Source organism: Dasypus novemcinctus, chromosome 21 (assembly GCF_030445035.2).
Source record: "Dasypus novemcinctus isolate mDasNov1 chromosome 21, mDasNov1.1.hap2, whole genome shotgun sequence".
Taxonomy (NCBI): Eukaryota; Metazoa; Chordata; class Mammalia; order Cingulata; family Dasypodidae; genus Dasypus; species Dasypus novemcinctus.
In genome coordinates, this window is record NC_080693.1 from 69071909 (window position 1) to 69092247 (window position 20339).

Below are 20339 nucleotides of genomic sequence, written 5' to 3' on the forward strand. Positions count from 1 at the left end.
CACAAGAGTTTCACAAAGGGCTGCTTGGCCCAGGAGAAGGCAAAAGGAAGAGCCTTCCGCCATGTATGTTTGTTTTTCCTGATTAGAAACACAATACATATTCAGTGTAGAAAACATTCATAATCATGAATGGGCTCTCATCTGTAATACCAAACAGGTACAAACAGCTTGTGATCCAGTTCACAATATCCAGATAATCAGTGCCTCTAGCAATAACGAGGCCAGGAATCCCCACACCTGAGGCAGCCTATATTATTTCTGAGCATGTCTTTAAACCTTTCACTGAGACGGTCAGTGGAAGCTCCTTACCTGATCTGAGCATGGGAGCCTCGTCCTGGAGGACGGGCACACCATGGACTGGCTGGTGGTCCTTCCTCTGGGCACACAGAATGAGTAGCCTCCCTGGCTGAACAAACCCACAGCCAGCCTGCGGGGTCTTCCTTTCTGTGGTACCCACACTAGGGGGAATACTGTCCCACCTTTCAGACATTGCTAAAAAGTTTTTTTTTTCTTTCTGAATTACCATTTGAATCCCCTCCCCAAGCCAAGCAGACCATCCTGATAAGATGATGAAGCTCCAGGGTACCTCAGCCAGGCTCACGGTCTCTTACTATTCGAGAGGTCAAGCTGCCTGAGAAGAGGAAAAAAAGGCACCCTGGGGTCACAGGAGCATGACTTGGTAAAGCAAGGCCTTTGAGTCCCACTCTCAAAGGATGTGGAGACTGCAGGGGCTAGCATGGCCTGTGTTCATAGGACAGCACAGAATCATGAGGGCAAGTCAGGGTTCAACAGCTGGCCACCATCTGGAAAACCAGGCCCTTCCTCCCAAAATACAGATATTTTATCATTTGAATTTTGCACCTAATAACTCCAAAGTGATTTCTATATGCAGAATCCCCTGAAAATATTATTAATCATTATGGATAAGAATAATTGTCAAAAATGTTTTAGCATAGTTTGATATAAATCTAGACTATATTTACTAGCTTATAAACACTGGTTGGCTCCTGAGCACCACTTACCCCACAGTGGCCTGTTTACCTACTGAAAGTGTTCTAGTTAGTGAAGCATTGGACAACATGAGACAAAGGAGGTCAGGTAGGTAGAAGTTGCCAATAGGCCCTAGAGGCCTCAGGGAGAGATGATGTGACCATGGTCTATAAGAGGCAGCAGTGGGTTGGAGTGGGGGCAGGGAGAGGTTAGGGCAAAAACTGGAGCTATGACCCACACTCCCTCTATGAAGGAGGGAGACTGCCACCCTGGCTGACCCTGAAGACAGGTCAAAGGTTCCCTGTGTCTCTGACCCTCTGAGTCCCTCTTGGACTCATGACACCCAAGGAAATGTGGATCCTAAGAAACAACCTGGCTCAGTCTCTGGCAAGACAGAGGGGTGCTAATGAGCACAACAAAAATGTCCACATTTGGCTAGGCTGTGGGGAAACAAGAGCAGGCACCCTCCTATGTGGGAATGTACACTGGTGCGAGCCCTATGGAGGAGAATTTGGCAATATATTAACAAAACTACATACACCCTTCTGACCCAGCAACCCCACTTTTAAGATTTCACCCTAAGATGCACTCCCTGAAACAGAAAAAATACAAAGTACAAAATTATTTGTTGTAGCACTGTTTATAATTACAAAATACTGGAAGTTAATTTATAAGCCCATATAGGAGAGAGGCGGAATAAACTACAGAGTGTCCAAACAACAGAGTACTTGGCGGGTGTTTGGGGAAAAAAAGGATCTCTATAAGCTAATGTGGAGTTATTTCCAGAATATATAGGTAAGCGAAAAAAGCAATTTGGAATCCATAATGTGCTACCTTTTTAGTAAGACAGAATGGGAAAGAAGAAATACAAAAAGGCCAAACCAGAAACTAAATAGACTGGTTCCCTCGGTGTGGTGGGGGTGGCGGGGGGAGGGGGGGGGGGCGGAAATGGGATGGAGGGATCCAGGGACAGGGCAGGAAGATGACACTTTTCTGAGTGTACCTCTCTGTACAGTTCTGACCTTTGGAGTGGTGATAATGTTTCACATGCTCAAAAAAGAAAAGAAGATCAACAAGGATGGGGAAAAGGTCTTCTTTTACTCAAATCTTAAGATTGTTAAGAAAAACTTGTAAAGCATTATCTCTACTGACTTGTAAAAGAAAGCATGAAAAGTAATAACGTAATACAAGAACATTGTAGCAGATTTTATTTTCTTGCTTTTAGAAATTAAGATCTCGGCAAGAGGTGGAATCTATGCCCCTCTCCTTGAATCTGGGCAGGTTTTTGTGACTGTTTTTACTAAGAGAGTGTGGTGGAAGTGACACTATGATAAAAGGCAGTACAGGGAAGTGGACGTGGCTCAACTGACAGAGCGTCCGTCTACCAAATGGCAGGTCCAGAGTTTGATCCCTCCTAACCTCCTAACCTGTGTGGTAAGCTGGCCCACACGCAGTGCTGCTGTGTGCAAAGAGTGCTGTGCTATGCAGGGGCGCCCCCACTAGGGGTGCCCCACATGCAAGGAGAGCACCCTTGCAAGGAGAGCCACCCTATGTGAAAAAAGCATAGCCTGCCCAGGAGTGGCATCGCACACATGGAGAACTGATGCAGCAAGATGACACAAGAAAAAAGAGATGCGGTTTCCCAGTGCCACCAGATAATACAAGCAGATGCAGAAGAACACACAGCAAATGGACAGAGAGTGCAGACAATGGCGGGGGAGGGGAGAGAAATAAATAAATCTTAAAAAGAAAAAAAAAAAAGGCAATACAGTGTCTGCCTGGCTTTTTGTCCATTAGTGCTTGCCTTGGAACCCAGTTACCATGATGAAGGAAATCCAGGCCACATGGAGAGGAACTGAGGCCCCCAGTCCTCAGGCCCAATCTTGCTCCCAGCCATCAGTCAGCATCTACCGTCAGGCATGTGAATAAGCCCTCTTGGAAGCAGATCCTCCAGCTCCCGGTCCAGCCTCTCTACTTTTTATTTTTAAGATTTATTTATTGATTTCTCCCCATCCCCTCATCGTTCGGGCTCACTGTTTGCTGAGTGTTAGTCTTCCTTTTTTAGAAGGCACTGGAAACCAAACTTGGAACCTCCTACAAAGGAGGGAAGCACCTAATTGTTTGAGCCACCCCCGCTCCCTGCTTTGTTGTGTCTCTTGTTGTGTCAGCTAGCTGTGCCATCCTATCACATTGCTGCCTTGCTCATCTTCTTTAGGAGGCAGCGGGAACTGAACCTGGGACCTCCCGTGTGGTAGGTGGGGGCTCAATTGCTTGAGCCACATCCATTTCCCCAACCTCTCTACTTTTGAGGTTGTTACACAGCTTTAGATAACGGAATGAACACCTACCTTACTCATGTTACACAGCTTTAGATAACTGGAATGAACACCTACCTTACTCAAGACTGTCTCCACCACTACACCACCCCTGAGAGCCAGGACACAGTCCAGACATGCTTCAGGGAGGCCAAGTGGATGCAAGAGCCCAGCACTAAAGCTCATGCACTTTCTTCAAAGGCCTATTTCAAAGACAGTCACTTCCATTTACACATGATTCAGGCTTTCTGGTTTCCTAGCCCATGGCATATTAGAATCATTAAATTAAAAAGGGTGAGAGTGGGAAGAAGTGCTCAAGGAAAAGCTAACTAGGACACCCACTGGTAGCAGCTAGCTGACAAGCAAGGCGAAAGGCTGTGTGGCAGGCTAGGGCACCTGAAAGACCTTCCAGCCACCTCGCAGCCCTGGCACAGGCCTGAATCCCATGTATTCTACCAAGTACATTATCAAGAAAAGATTAAATCATCCATGTCTACTCTGCCCAAGGGGGGCAGAAGTGTCATGTGGTTTTAAAAGATTTTCAATGGACTTAGAAAAGAGAATGTTCTGGTGCTTAGAGGGTAAGAGCAAAGCCTTTGGAAGGGTGGTTTGCCTTAGAGAACAGCCCTCGCTGGCAGCAATGCTGGGCTGGGGTATAGCGCTCCCAACCCTCCACCAATTACACTGCAGTCACATACTACAAGCAACACATGTAACACATACTGAGGACACTTAATGTTCTAAAAAAGTGTTTTGTTTTTAATTTCTTTTAAAAAGCAAATATCCTAATAGATTATCTTCTTATGTCAGTGTTCAGTTCCCCTCCTGGTTTTCCTGAATCTAATGAGAGTCCAGACCACTGAGAGCCCCGGGAGAAAGGGAATTTGCAGGGTACGGGAGAGAGGAGAGGCTTCATGAGTGATAAACAGAACATTTCTGGGATGGTTTTCTATCATCCCACCCCAGCCTACAGGGAGTTCTACTTCCCATGCTAGCTGGTAACTTAGTGGAGGCAGGGGCCAGAGGCCAGCAAAGGCATGTGGTCTTTTCCAGCTCTGGTGAGTTAGAGTAGGTTGGCTGAGTGATTCAGGCCTCTTCCACACTGAAGAGGATCAGTGGAATGAATAAAGACCAATGACCAGCTAAAGGCACAAAGAAGAAAGGAATCAGATGCCTCCCATTAAGAACAGAAATACTGACATGATAAAAGGTCAAACTCTTTTGTTAGCACTTGAACATGAAAAACCAGCTTCATGTCCCACAAGCTGGGTCTCAGCATGTAAGTGCACAGTGGAGGAATGGCAGTCACGGCAAGACCAGGGTCTCGGGGGTCTTGCACACTCCATCACTTAGCAGCTATGTTATTAAGTTATTGCACTTCTCTGAGTCTCAGTTTCTCTATTAACAAAATGGAAAGGATACCATCTAGTTCCCACGACTGCTAAAAAGTCTGGAGTAAATATATTAAAGGGCCTAACAGAGTTTGGCATACGATAACTTGTATTATTTATCTTATCATATTTGATATTGAGTTAATATCCAGCTTAATGATGCTCATGATATGTCTTCAAAAGCACTGGATACAGATGAGAAGTCTGAGAACTTGGGAATACAATGGTTATTGAGGAATCAGACTTGCATTACTAAGGATTTTGTGAAACTTCCCTACTCATCACCCAGTTGTTCAGGTCAAAACTCTAGGAGTCATCTTTAACTCCTCTCATCAACCACAACCCACCTCTCATCCATCAGCAAATGCTGCCAGCTCCACCTTCAGCACATACCCCAAACCCAGTCACTGCTCCCCACTGCTGCTACGCTTTAATCTCAGCCCCATCCTCAACTGCAATGATCACCTCCCACCAACACTGTCCTCCTACTGTCAATGAATCACTTATCTGTTAAAACTTAGATCAATGCCACTCCCTGCTCAAAACCCTCCCAGGTTTCCCATCACCCTTGGAACCTGACTAGACAAGACCCTGCCAGCCCTACCTCCCCTCTCCCTTGCTCATGCTGTCTGGCCACACTGCCTCACTGCTGTCCTTTGAACACTCGGCCACATTCCTGCCACAGGGTCTCTGCACTTGCTGGTCCCCACCCATACCACCATGGCTCCTTCCTCACTTCAGTCATGCTTCCGCCCCAAAGAGGCCCTTGCTGACCACCCATCTAAAACAGCTGTCGAGTCACTTTCCATCCTCCCTTATTCAGCTTAATTTTAATCCTTACCATGAAAAAGTCTGCTTCTTGCTGGCTCCCTGACCAGAGTACAAGCTCCCTAAGGGCAGAGCCCTTGACTGTCTTATTGCTGTGTTTCCAGTGCCTAGAAAGGGTCTGGCACAGAACAGGCACTCAAAGAGCACACGTACAGAAAAATGAATTAGAGTAGAAAAGCAGAAAAGCTGCGACACAGGCAGCTAGCTTTACCTTTTTCCCAGTCGTGGGGCTGCTCTCTGCGCTCTGCACTGGGCTTTTCTGGGGACTTCGGGTTTCTTGGGGGACACACCTGGCCATGTACACGCTGTAGTCCAGAAGCATCTTCTGCCGCACACTGCCTGCCAACTCCTTCTGCTTCGGCTGGGACATAACCTCCTCCATACTGCCTTTGCTGCTGCTACGGCTGTGGGTCAGGTGTCCAGAGGGGCTGCTGTGTCTGCTGTGTGGGGGCAAAACCCCTGAGACAAAGACATGAGATGAGGGCTATTAATACAAATGAAGAAAATGACTGCCACGTAAACAGAACTCAGGAGAACACACTGCACTGGGGTAAGCTAAAAAGCAGCTAAAATACTATCAAATGACTGTTTTAGAGACCTTTATACGGCTATTTTCCCACTCTCTAAAACACCCTCTGTTCTAATGATAGATAATTTTTTTGGAATAGTGTTTTATTTATCTCCAAAACAATTCAGAGTAATGGGAACAAGGAAATACATTTGGTAGGGACCTTTTTCTGGTGAACTTTTAGGGTTAAATATAGGACTGACAGATCCCAAGTAGTTGGCAGATCTGTGAATGCTTTCAGGGGCAAATGGCAAGTGGGGAGAAAGTTTAAAATTGTTGGTCCATAGCTCATGGCAATTCCAAACACTCCATCTTTCATTCAGCAAATTATTTATCAAACCCTTTCTCTGGGCCAATTCCATGCTAAAAAGAAGAAGAAGACACACTCTCTGCCCTTGAACTCAGACACCTTGGCACATAAATCACTATAAGTATAATAAGTATAATAAGTACTGTAACTGAAGACATTTAAAGGACTTCAGGGAAGAAATAAGGCAACTAACTCTGCCCCAGAGAGTTTAGAGGTAGACTTTCACAGGCACTGACATCTGGGCTGTACTGTAAAGGAAGAGCTGGCATTTTTCTGCCCAGGTAGAGAAAAAGCATTCCAGATAGAGGGAACAGCATATGTAAAAAGTAATGACAGAACACAGAATGCTTTGAGAACAGTGAGCAATTCAGGGAAGTTCCAAGCAAAGTACTGGAGGCAGAGGTTCAGGAAATGAGGAGGAGAAACTGGCTGTGAGCAGAATGCAAAGCACCTCAAAAACAAATACTGGAATTGATATTTTACCCTGTAGAAAAAGAGGGGTTTTAAGTATGGGTAGTGCAAAGTGAAAGACAGAATGGTTAAAAGTCAAATCAAATCATTTAATTTTGAGAGACTCCAGCCAAACAGTCTACAAATTCCTAGAGCCTAACAAAGGACTGTGCAAAACATTTCTTAATTTAAATTTTAGATAGATACATTTCCAGCATTTAAGTAGTTCAGATTTCAAAATGTGTAACTATAGAAATAAATTTTATTATCCTTTATTACCCTCTTATCATTTTAATATATTTAGCATTTTTTAAAAATGTTGGTATAGAAGCTATATCAAAACATTTAAAAACAGATGACAACTAAATGCCAAGTATATCATGGATTGGATTCTGGAATAGAAAAAGGACATTAGTGGAAAAGCAAATAAAGTATAGAGTTTAGTGACAAGTTGCTTTTTTTAAATAGATAAACAGGGAAGCATAACACCAATACTTCAAATCAAGGTTATCTGTTCACACTTGAGCCAATACAGAGACGGGAAGAAAAGAAACCACTTTGCTACAATATGCGGCTTGGCTGGTGCTCACTGCCCACAGAACAGCCTCGTCACGCTGCTGTCAGGTCTCCCTTGCAGGGAAGGAAGCACAGGGGTCACCACTGCTCTGTGGATCTCATGGATGATGCCCTTGATCATGTGGAGAACGTTCCTGTGCAGAGATCACCCGAGAATTCTGCTAAGTGACCACACAGCTTCCCCACGCCCACCAGGCCCCTGCTCTTTGCAGAACTGTTCCCCAATCTGCAGCATGGGCATCACCTGGTAAAGATGCAGACCCTTAGTCCAGCCCAGACCTTCTTAATCAGAACCTTCATTTTAATAAGAGCCCTTTAAAAAGTCATTTTTGAGAAGCGCTAAAATCTACTATTCAGTGGTAGCACCCCTGAGGGAGAGGATGGGGCCAGGATGTCAAGCAGGAGGACTTCTACCTTTTTGGTACCAACAGAAGGTACGTGGACTTGGGAGAACCAGTAGCTGTCACACCTTCAAGGCTGGCGATAAGCCCCCTACGCTCATCACTGGCTCAGAGATGGTTCTGAAGAATGACAAACACAGCCCTCACCAAATTCTCTTTGCTACCAGTGTGAACACACTTTTGTTGGCTTAAACTCACCACTAATATCTCAATTCATAGCTTTTCACAGCAACCCGGGATATCTACATATTAGTAGTGTGAGAGAGCAGCCTAGTTTGGTTTTAGTTCAAGTAAGTACACTGAAGGTTTCCTCACATCTCTGACTCTTACCATCAGGTTTGCTGGGCAGTGGGTAAAAGTCTGGGAACTTTTGGCAGGATTTCCAAAAACACAAACTAACTGAAATAATCAAATGCCTAGACTGGCACAGTCCAGTAGAAATATAGAGTCACATATGCAATTTTAATTTTCTGGTCACCACATTGCAAAAGTAAAAATAAAACCAAAAAACCAAAAACCCTCAAGATGAAATTAATTTGAATATATTTTATTTAGTCCAATATACCCAAAATATTATTTCAACATGCAACCAGTATAAAAAAAGAGATATTTTATGTTCTTTTATTGTTACTAAGACTTTGAAATATGGTATACATTTTATACTCAGATATGCACTGGTCACATTTCCAATGCTCAACAGCCCCAGGTATTTAGTGGGTACCACATTGGACAGTGCAGGTTTAGTTTTTTTTTTTAGGAAGTACTGGAGATTGAACCTGGGCCCTTGTACATGCAAAGCAGGTGCTCAACCACTGAGCTATATCCACTCCCTTGGACAGTGCAGGTTTAGACCTAGGAGTTAAGTAAAGGCTGGAGTTCTCAACTACTTGAATTTTCTTTTATCCAGGAATCTCCCTATTCATCGTTTTAGGCATTTCCAAAGGACTTTTCAGATCTCAGCTTTGGGATGGGGATGGAAGCCAGTGTTGAAGCCTGACAGCACGGTAGGTCAGCAAACGTCTCCAGGTGAGCATATCTTCCAAGGGAAGAAACCAGAGCAATGTGGTGCCACCTTGAGACTTGTGTGACCCACACAACTCTAGTATCAGCATGAGGCCTCTAGATCTGGGGAAGCCTCCATATGCCTAGAGTGGCTCAATCCTAGTCACTCTCCACCCAGCAGAGCTTTCCCTAATAACACCCACATTGATCTTGTCCTCCTCTGATCTCCCACAACAACTACTGGCTGCACCAAGCTCATCTTAGCATAGTACTTTGCTGTCTAACATCTGACTCATATGGGTCAGTTTTGTCTAACAAGCACTGCACCTGAAGGGCAGGGGTGCTGCTGCTTTGCCATGTTTTTCTGTCTCTTACAGTCCCCTGCCCAGTCAGAGCTGAGTGGGTGCTGCACAGTTACCGATCTGAAGGCAGTGAGCCAGGATGCAGGGGATTCTGCATTTCTCTGGCAATCTCAGGCGTGGAGGACAAGTCGAGGGTCAGGAGCTCAAGAGCACCAGACTGAAGTATCTTCCTGACTCCCCTGCCTTCTTAGAATTACGGCTCTCCTGTTGCTTCTTCTCTCAGAAAGATAAAATATAATCCTAAGGAACTAGCAAAGATTAACAAACATAAATCATTAAATGATTTGGTACAGAGGGTTGAAGCAAAGGTAAATGACTCATGAGAACACACCTTAGGTGGCAGACTCTGATCAATTGAGAGATCAGAGTCTTCCTTTCTTCCTACCTGGGAATCTGTCTCAACTGCCTCCACAGACCCTCTAAAAATACATAAGCATTTAGCACACATGTCAATACCTGCTTTATTTCCAGAGACACCAGGTGGCTTCTTGATTTCTGACTTCAGTTTAGATGCCAGAATAAATCTGCTAAACCACTCCTCCTTTTCTCGGCCAGTTCTCCCAAAGAGATACAGTATCTGGTCTCTCTGGCCAGATCTTGTTCCCTCTTGAGAATGGGGTGGCTTCTTAGAGTCCTCGCTTCCCAGCTCTCTCTCAGCTGATGGTTTCTCTTCAGAAGTTTCCTTATCAGTCTGGGTCTTAGACATAAAATCATCTTGTCGACCAAGCTCTATACAAATGGGATACTTCTTATTCCAGATTCGTTTTCGAGCCAAACTTTTAGGTACAAGATAAATCTACAGAGAAAGGGATTTACACAATAAATAAAGGACTGGCTACATTGTACATTAATATTATGCATACCACACATGTGAATTTTATATTTTTTACTAAAATGATGAATGTCAAATAATCATTATTACCCGCCTATAACATGCCTATAAAGAAACCAGTGTAGTGTTGGCTAACAAGGAGGTGAAGATGGTCAACCCCACACCTGGGAACCGAGAGTGCCTACAGCTCCAAGCAGAAGAATCACATCCATCAACCATGTGGGATCTAAGCCCCCTCTCGATATAGAGGTGGAGTGGACATCACCAACCCAGGGTCCACAGGATGGAGGAATAAAATATGGATTAGAGTGAACTGACTGGTATTCTACTATAGAACTATTGTGACTAGTAATGGAATAAACTGTAGCATTGATCTGGAGAAAGTGGCCACAGTACTTGCTGAGGGCAGGGAGAGGGAAGAAGAGATGAGATGTAGGGGCATTTTCGGGACTTGGAGTTGTCCCAAATGATATTGCAGGAATAGATGCTGGACATTATATATCCTGCCATAACCCACTGAATGTACTGGGGGAGAGTGTAAGATACAATGTAAACTATAATCTATGTGGTGCAGCAGTGCTCCAAAATGAATTTACCAAATGCAGTGAATACGCTACAATGATGAAAGAGGTTGTTGATGTGGGAGGAGGATGGGGTGGGATGTGGGGTATGTGGGAACCTCTTATATCTTTTAATGTAACATTTTTTGTGATCTATGTACCTTAAAAAGAGAGACAATAATAATAAAAAAAGAAACAACTTCTTATTCTTCAAAATTATTCCAGAAAGCAAATGTTTAAGAATTTTGCAAGAGCTACAAATATCTACAATTTTCAGGTAACAGCGCAATAATTGTTTAGCTGACTATCAACAACTGAGTTTGGATATCAGCTGAGTTGAATAACCCTGTGTCAAAAAAGACAGGAAGCTCAAGTTTATTAACCTCGAGTTTAAGAATAAATTTACACAAAAATGATTTTAAATAGTTTTGTCATTTGGGAGAAACTTAAAGATCATTCAGATGGGTATAAGAAGAATAGAGAGCTCAGAGCTTTGTGGAATAACAAATAATTTACACTTCTTACAAAAACAGAAGTGTACAGTACTTTTATCAAAATCTAATTATTTTACATGCTCATAATTTTCATATTTACAGCGCTTTCTGTAGTTGTTACCCTAGCACCACCACACACAGCTTTTTGTTTGTCTGAAAAAAATTAAAAATTAACTCATTCAGAAAAGCACGTGGTGCCCCTATTCCTCAAGTGAGGTCCGTGAACCGGCAGTGTGGGCCTCACCTGGGAGTGCATTTATTTATACTAAAGCTTAAAAAAAAAAAAGTGTGTATGTGTATGAGGATATACTAAAGGAACAAAAATTCCAAATGCATTTCCTTCCAAAATTACCCAACTCACCTTGCTATCTGAGAGGTCGTAGATTTTCTGGCTGATGTAGGTGACCTCTGGCTTTGTTTCATTGTAGCTCGCCCTCCTGGATATATTTTTATTGGGCTTTGAAAGTCTTAAGGTCCCACCCTCAAGTCGAACAAAGACCGAATGTGTCTGAGTCGCGTGGTAAGTTTCTGGATCATAGCTGTAAATCTCATTCATCCATCCCTAATGGAGAAAAACTTCCATTAGTAAAATCAGAATAACTGCAAATCTGATTCATTGGGAAAATGAGGAATGCTGTGATGTTTGGGACAACAAAATAAGATCTGGCTATAAGCAGGTATCAGTTTACTGATGACTACAGACTGATGAGACAAGTATATAGCTTGAGTAATTTAATATGCTTTTTAAAACAAACTTAATTAATTTATTAGCTTTTTAAGGAGGTACCGGGGATTGAACCCACAACTCGTACGTGGGAAGCAGGCACTCAACCACTGAGCTACATCTGCTCCCCCTGATATGCTTTTGATAACAAAATCTGGATTTTGGGGTAGAATGTCAATGTCCACTATTCTCAATAAAAGGTTCTTTGCTTTCTTTCTTCAAACCTGACAAACAAATCAGGAAACTCACAAGTTTTGTTTCCATAACTAGACCAAGTCTCTCTGCTGGTCTCCTCTGGGTTGAGTGTCTAACCCTAGCCAGGTTGGCCTTCTTAACTGGTGAAACATGCCCTCTTCTCAGACCACCTGAAAACCTGCCTTGACATTTCACAGACCATCTTAACTTACTTAATCATTCCAGGACTGTGAACACTACAATTCTATCTCAGCACAACCTCACTGAAATTAGAGCCAAGGAGATGCTCAAAATTTGGGCATTAAGTAAACCATAGATATGATCAACAATATATCAAAATTCTAAGAGCTATAACTTAAATGAGTACAATTATTTTCCAGGTCTTCTTCCCCAATAACTGATCAAAATGTAGTTGTATACTGACTTTTCTTTTTCTGTTTTTTTTTTTTTTTCTTTAATTAAAAAAAATTTTTTTTAAAGGAGGCACAGGGGACTGAACCTGGGATCTTGTACATGGGAAGAAGGTGCTCATCCACTGAGCTACATCCATTTCCCTACACTGATTTTTAAGAAGAACATATTGAAGTGTACAGATAATACAGAGAAGACTGACACACCATAAAATTATGCTGAAGCTAATCTCATAGTTGTAATAAACATTCATCATTTAACACTCTGCCTGCCCCAAAGTACTTTTTCTGAAGATATGGGTGGCCCAGATTTCAGTTTAGGCAATTTTAATTAATTTTTCCCCACCTTCCACATTCTTATTAATGTCTCTGTAGTAAGCAGAGAGGTACTAAATATCACTACACTAGAGTTGTGATGGTCATTCTTTTCAAAGAATAGTCATTTCCATGGTGAATATTTGAGTCTTACACAAAAGTTTTGACTTGTTAGCTCCTGAAAATGAAAAATCCTCAGAATTCTCTCTTATTCATTCATCCAAACATATACTGAATCTCTCTACATGCCAAGTAGTGTGTCAGGAGTTGATACAAAGATCAAAAGGACAGAACTCTCGACCCAGGATGCTCCCCAAACAAAAGAGAATACTTAGGTCTTCATGCCGCCATCTTAAGACCCTTCAAGAATAACCATAAAAGAGAAAACTTGGCAAAAAAAGAGCACCCTACCCACTAGGAAGGCTAGAACAAAAAGTTAGATAACAAATGCTGGTGAGGCTGTGGAGAAAATCAGGACTCTAATACACTGCTGGTGGAAATGTGAAATGGTGCTGCACTTTGGAAAAGACTCTGGCTATTCCTCAAATGATTAAAGATTTACCACATAACCTGACAATCCCACTGCTAGGTATATACCTTAGAGAAATGAGAACACATGTCCACACAAACACTTGAGCACAAATGATTATAGCAACATTATTCATAATAGCCAAAAGGTGGAAACAATCCAATGTCCACCAGTAGATGAATGGACAAACGAAATGTATATGTCCACACAGTGGAATATTATTCAGCCAAAAAAAAGGAATGAAGTTCCGAAACAAACTACAATTTGGATGAACTTTGAAAACATTATGCTTTCATATATTACACAATTCTATTCAAATGAAAGTCCAAAATAGGGACGTCTACAGAAACAGAAAGTAGAATAGTGGTTGCTTAGGGTTGGCGGAGAGGATGGGGGATTGGAGAAGTGGAATGGGGGGACAGCTACAGGGTACGGGATTTTTTTTCCTGAGGTAATGAAAATGTTCTAAAATTAACTGTACTGATAGTTGCACATATCTGTGAATATATAAAAGCCATTGAATTATACATTTTAAATGGGTGAATTGCATGGTATGTGAATTATATCTCAAGAAAGCTGTTTAAAAAAAAGTACCTTGAGTGGATGATGTGGAAATAAAAAGGGAGAAACATACCTCTTTGTCATGGTATGTATGGGGAGGTGAAGTTTATGGGCCAGTCATAGAGCTTTATATACCTCAATATGCTTCTTTGCATAAGCAGGGGGTATCTTTCTCTCCTCCCAATGAGTCACTGGCCAGGAACAGCATTTACTCAGAAATGTCAAATGAGTAAGCAGTGGCCATGGGAAGAGGGTGTGATCTAGTTGTTGTAGAACAAAGCAATGATCAGAGCAACGAAAGTAAAGCCGGGACAAGCAATGCAGACTACCATGGGTGCTGAAGTGGACTGTACTGTCAGGGCTCGGTTTGAGTGGATTTGTTTTTACTAGGTGTAGAAGTAAGAATATTCTTTGGTTCATAGTTTTTTGTCTTTTTCTTTATCTGTTATTATGGTCAATTATATTGATTGACTTTTGAATGTTGAACCAGAATTACATTCCTGGGATAAACAATGTATTGGTTATGACATGCTGAAGCTGTCAGGTATCAGCTTTGTGACAGCAGATTCCGCACGTGGAAATCAGTGAACAGTAAAATCAGGGCTTTTGTTTCATTTCTTCCCTGGACAGCCAGTTTACCAGCATGCCACTTTTTTCTTATTATCCTTCGTATACATTGCTGGATTTGAGTTGCTAATATTTTGTTCATTTGTCCCTCTATGTTCGCAAGGGAAATTGGTCTGTAGTTTTCTTTTATTATAATATTTTTTTGGTATCAGTGTAATGCTAGCTAGCATGATAAAATGAGTTGGCAAGTGTTCCCTTGTCTCTTATTTTCTGGAAGAATTTGTGTAGAATTAGTATCATTTCTTCTTTAAATGACTGGTAGAATTTGCCAATGAAGCCCTCTGGGCCTGACGTTTTCTTTGAGGGAAGGTTTTAAACTATGAATTAAATTTCTTTAATTGCTGTTGGACTGATTCATTCCTTCTTGAGCAAGCTTTGGTAGTTTGTGTCTTTCAAGGAATTTATCTTTCATCTAAGCTATCTAATTTATGAGCATAATGCTGTTTGTAATATTTCTTTATTATCCTTTTAATGTCTTTCAGGTCTGTAGTGGTATCGCCTTTTTCACTCCCACCACTGGTAATCTGTACTTCCCTCAAACCTTTCTTCTTTTTAAATATAAGCATTAAATGCTATTAGTTTCCTTTTAAGCACTGCATTAGTTTCAAGTTTTGATATTCTGTATTTTCAAATTCATTCAATTCAAAATATTTTCTAATTTCCTTATAACTTTATCTTTGACCCATGGTTATTTAGAAATGTGTTGTTTAATTTCCAAATATTTGAGAATTTTTCAGATATCTGTTACTGACTTCTAGTTTACTTCCCTTATGGTCACATGCTTTCTATGATTTCAATTATTTTAAATTTGTTAACCAGTTTGCTATATGGCCCAGAATATGGTCTATCTTGGTAAATGTTCACTTAAAAAGAATGTGCATTCTGTTGTTGTGTGGCATTTTCTATAAATGTATTTGTCTTTTAAAACACAAACACTTTCCCTAAAGGTCTCCTGACACAGGATGCACTGTTTTCTTTTTATCCAATTTGGTTGCAAGATGTTTTCTTATACATAGTAGGTTTACTAGGCCTAAAGTTCTCAAAGGCAACAAGATTAATGAAGTTGAAGCAAATTGGACTTTTCTGGGCTGCTTCAGAGCCGTGCTGAAGGCCAGGCTGTATGTGTTGCTACTAAAACCAAGGATAATCCATGGAAGGGAGGAGGGGCTGATGCTTGAGAACTGCTTAGGGTCAGGGAATGACCACTACATAAAAACAGCACCTTGCTATCACTATGTCATTGACAAGCCATGTTGGCCACACAGTCTCACATATGCCCTTCTTGAGTCACTGCACTGAGAGGTACATCACCTGGCTAGAGCAGAGGCTACCTGAGGGTACAGAGCATGTGTGAGATCATGGGTCCTGCATAACAACACCTTACCAAGGTGCTCAGTAATTATTATTATTATTGTTATTATTTTTATTTATTTCTCTCCCCTTCCCTTCCCCCCCTGCTCCCCCAGTTGCCTGCTCTCTGTGTCCATTCGCTGTGTGTTCTTCTCTGACTGCTTTTATCCTTATCAGTGGCACCGGGAATCTGTGCTTCTTTTTGTTGCATCATCTTGCTGTGTCAGCTCTCCGTGTGTGCGGTGCCATCCCTGGGCAGGCTGTACCTTCCCTCACACTGGGCGGCTCTCCTTACGGGGCGCACTCCTTGTGCGTGGGGCTCCCGCACGCGGGGGACACCCCTGTGTGGTGTTCCCCTATGTGGGGGACACCCATGTATGGCACGGCACTCTTTGCACGCATCAGCACTGTGCATGGCCAGCTGCACACGGGTCAAGGAGGCCCGGGGTTTGAACCGTGGACCTCCCATGTGGTAGGCGGATGCCCTATCCATTGGGCCAAGTCCGCTTCCCTCCCCCAGTAATTCTTTGTTACTGTTATGAGTTATGATAATCACAGTTTTATATAAGACAAATATCACTGCAACGATACCTCTCTATATAAAAGGATTTTCATTAGTTTCTAGATATATGAGATTAAGCCAATAGAATTAACATGGTACTGCAGTATGTTATGCCAGAATTCAGACAAAATTCCCAGCATTACTGTCAACTGGTCACTACCAGTTTAGAACAGCTGAAGGGAAAAAAGACATTATGAAGTTATTCTCAAACAGAAGGACAGTCTCTGACAAATAGCACACAATGTGAGCTTTGAGATTTTCCCCTTTAAAAACTCTTGAGATTGGACAGGTTAATTATCTGATTTGTGAATAAGGGAAATTTTAGTAAAAAAAGATTGTTTCTCTCCAACTGCTTTCTTTTTGTCTGGGGTACCACTGTCGAATAGAAATATAATTTGAGCCACAAATGCAAGCCATGAAAACATGTAATTTTAAATTGTCTAGCAGCCATATTAGAAAAACAAAAAGAAAACAGATGAAATTAATTTTTATAATGTATTTAACCCAATATATTAAAAATGCTATCATTTTAACATGTAATTAATATTAAAGTATTAACAATGTTGCATTCTTTTTCCATACTAAGTTTTTAAAACCTAATAGGTATTTCACATCTGTTTGTACTAGCCACATTCCAAGTATTCAACAGCAACATGTGCCTGTGATATTAGCGCAGATCCACTATACTTTAAAATTCTTGGGTTCTGGTTTTTCAGACCTAGACGTCACTAGCTCGGGAAGAATGGTGAAAATCATACCTCTCTCTGTTTGCTGACCCCTCCAATACATGCCTATTATCTTACTGATAACAGGCATCTGACTCAATACATGAAAGTTCTGTGTTACGTTCTACAAAATGCTTTGCATAATTAAATGAGGTAAGATCATTTGAGTCATCTCCAGATAAAGCTACTTCTATTTCAGAAAACCAAAACCCTTTTAAAAGGATACCATGCAATGTTAAAAACTCAGGATTCATAGAAGTAACCTAGGTAAAAGACTAAAGTTTTTCTAAAGCTCTTTTAGTTCTATAAAAACATTAAATACTCAATTTGTGAACAAATTTACATTAAGTTTTAGCCTATTCCTTTGATTTTTATATTTAGAAAAATAGGTAAGAACCAGAGGTATGTGTGTTGGGTACAAGCACTGCCTTAGCTCTTCTGTTCACAGGACAGACAGAGGCAGGTGATAAGCCACATTCTGCACCCATTTAACACACTGCTGGCTGAGTTACTGCTCCTAGTAAAATTTTTGCATCTGATTAACAAGAGCAATCATCTCCACATCAGCTCAGGGATTTGGTTTTTTGGCCATGAAGTCAGGCTCTCAACCCAGCAGCCTGAGCTTCTACCTTAGCAGAGGAGCCAGGCGCAAGAGAAAGCTTGCTTGGCTACAGCCCGTTCCCTCAGACATGACCACAGTTCTGAGATGAGTATGCGGTGTCCTTCTTTGCTGATAGCTCTGACAGATACAGGTCACCCTCTACTACTCACAAAATTCCAGAAATACTAGAACAACTTGATGAAAGGGAATGTGAAGGAGAGAAGTTTCAGGTCCACCCTGGTAATGAAACACAAAACCTTTTACTTGTCCCACTACATGAGGCAGAAGTGACAGTCAAGGGGTAGGGGAATATACTGCTGGCCTAAGAACAGAATCCAGGGGAGGCCCTGCTTTGGGTAGGTCTGGAGAGGCTCCAAATTCCCTTCTTGCTGTTTGGGGCTGGCTGGACCCTCTCTCTACCCACCTTTTCAGAATCGCTGGCTGCTGTATTCCGATTAAGGGAAACAAAAAGTCACCTGTGGTTTCTCTGCCTCTTTTATCCTCAGATTTCCTTCTTCCTACATATCATTTTCTTTCCTTTGTGTTAAACATTTACCAGAGGATAAAGTCCAAAACCCAAATAAATACAACCCACAAATCAGGATTTGACTTGCATGCACATCTACTGTGAACAATCACTTGGGAGCTTACGTGAGAACCTACCCTTGATCATATTTGCTAGCACAGAAGACGGATGGTCAAAACACATGCACTGAAACCAAGCCACATACACATAAGCAGAATTGCTAGGAGTCTGACAGACCTGGGTTCAAATTCAGTCTCCTCCACACTTGTTCACTCCCAAGTCAGACAAGACTTATCCTTCAGACTCCTGCCTACCTCACCTGTAAAAGGGTCTGGCATGGCTCCCCCCCAGCTTCACGCCTCCCTGGCCTCCACCATACTCTTTGCTCAAGCCAGAATGAATGTCTTCCATGCTTACAGTATTTCATTGAGGTATACTTTGTAGACAGTAAAATGCACAAACCTTAAGCACATGATTTTAAAAATACTAACCAACATTTGTAATAATAATTAGCCTTTAAGCTCTTCATATGACCCAAGCACCTCAGGTACATTATGTCCTTTATTTCTGTCAACATGCGATTTTACAAGTGAGGAAAGCGAGGCGAGAGGGGTTAGTGATATGCCTACCGTCAAGTCCACGGACCCTGAGGCCCAGGCTCCTAATCTCACCTCCATGGCACGGCCCCACCCTCAGTCTGGCTAATACCCGGTCAGCCCTCAGGTCATGGCAAAGATGACACTCCCAGGAAGCTCCCTGACACCTAGACTCAATAATTCTAGCATCACTGTATTGCAGGGGTTCTTAACCAGGGGTCCCTGAGCTTGAATTGAAATGCAAAATAACATTATTCTTGTGGGGACACACTGGTGCGGGTGTGCTATATTCAAAAATAGTATAGTGTGGACTTAGTAAGGGGTCTGTGGTTTTCACCTGACTGGCAAAGGGGTCCATGGACAAAAAAGGTTAAGAGCCCCTGCTGTATTCTAAACTGCTTCATTTACTTAACTGAGCTACAAACTCCACACCAGCAAGGATCACGCCTGCCATTCATAGCTATAACAAATGTTTGCTGGTTGACTACAAAAAGGACACCTAATTCAGAGTGTAGCTGTGAGAGCGAAATAAAATCTGTATATAAAGCTCAAAGTGTGTAGGATAGCTGGCATGCCCTTCACAGACTATAAGTAAAGTGGAGCAGCATATATGGAGCAGCATATATGGAGACAATCAAAAGAATAAGGTTCTATTGAAATGCTATTAAGTGCAAGGAGCTGTAGAGATTACTTTGAAGACTTGGTCACTGTTCTCAATAAGAAAAATCAAGTTATAATTGCACAAAATAGAGCAAGAAAGTAAGTAACCCCACAAAGAATCTTACTTAAGAGTAAACAAAGTTTTTTAGTACAGAAATTGAATTAGTTACTTATCTATAGCAGAGATAGAGGTGTTGACTGGAGCCTAGGTTTCCTGACCCCTGTCTAAGGCCACTTCCAGAACATTATAAGCTTTGATAGGAAAATTTGCAATCTCAGGGGCTTCTACTTGGCCCACATCAGCCACAGACTCAGACCAAGAGGTTGCCCAGGCACGACTCTCCTCAAGTCTCTTCTGATTCTGCTCCCTAATGTACCCCTATTCACCCAAAATCGGGTTGCCCTCTCAGAAAGCAATTTCCCAATGCAAACCCTAATCACATTTTGATACCATCAATTGACCAGTTTTTTGCCCAGGGCTTGGCCAACCCCCAGGATTAAGCTGTACATGGAATTTCCAGACCCAAGTTGTCTAACAGCAGCTCATGAGAGCTGAGTAAGAACTCCAAGGCCTTCACCCCATTCCCCATTTAGGGCTCAACTGTCCACTGCTCAGTACCTAGACTATTTTACCAAGTAAGACATTTCTCCAACTCCATTTTGTTATAGGACATGGGAGGAGGAATAAAGAGGTATAGCATATAATTAGCAACTTACTACATTTCAGAAGCTCAACTAAACAAACTCAGAGATGCTCCCAATCCACACTAAAGCAATTCAGACAAGCTTTGTTTTTTTCCTGAGGCCATAACTGTTAAAATGGGAACACTGGGGAGAGGATGTGGCTGAAGCAGTTGAGTGCCCATCTCCCATATGTGA

The 20339-nt window shown here is 42.0% G+C and overlaps 1 protein-coding gene across 8 annotated transcripts in view; it reads right to left on the bottom strand.

Moving 5' to 3' along the window:
* Positions 1–20339, bottom strand: part of TEX2 (testis expressed 2) — a 112619-nt gene that overhangs the window by 29270 nt on the left and 63010 nt on the right. For all 8 annotated transcript variants that reach the window (XM_071210750.1, XM_071210747.1, XM_071210748.1 and 5 more), the window contains exons 3-5: positions 11441–11641; positions 9650–9989; positions 5736–5983 (exon numbers count right to left, since the gene is read on the bottom strand). In XM_071210750.1, the coding sequence (XP_071066851.1) occupies positions 5736–5983; positions 9650–9989; positions 11441–11641 (789 nt within the window). The remainder of the gene's footprint in view (positions 1–5735; positions 5984–9649; positions 9990–11440; positions 11642–20339) is intronic.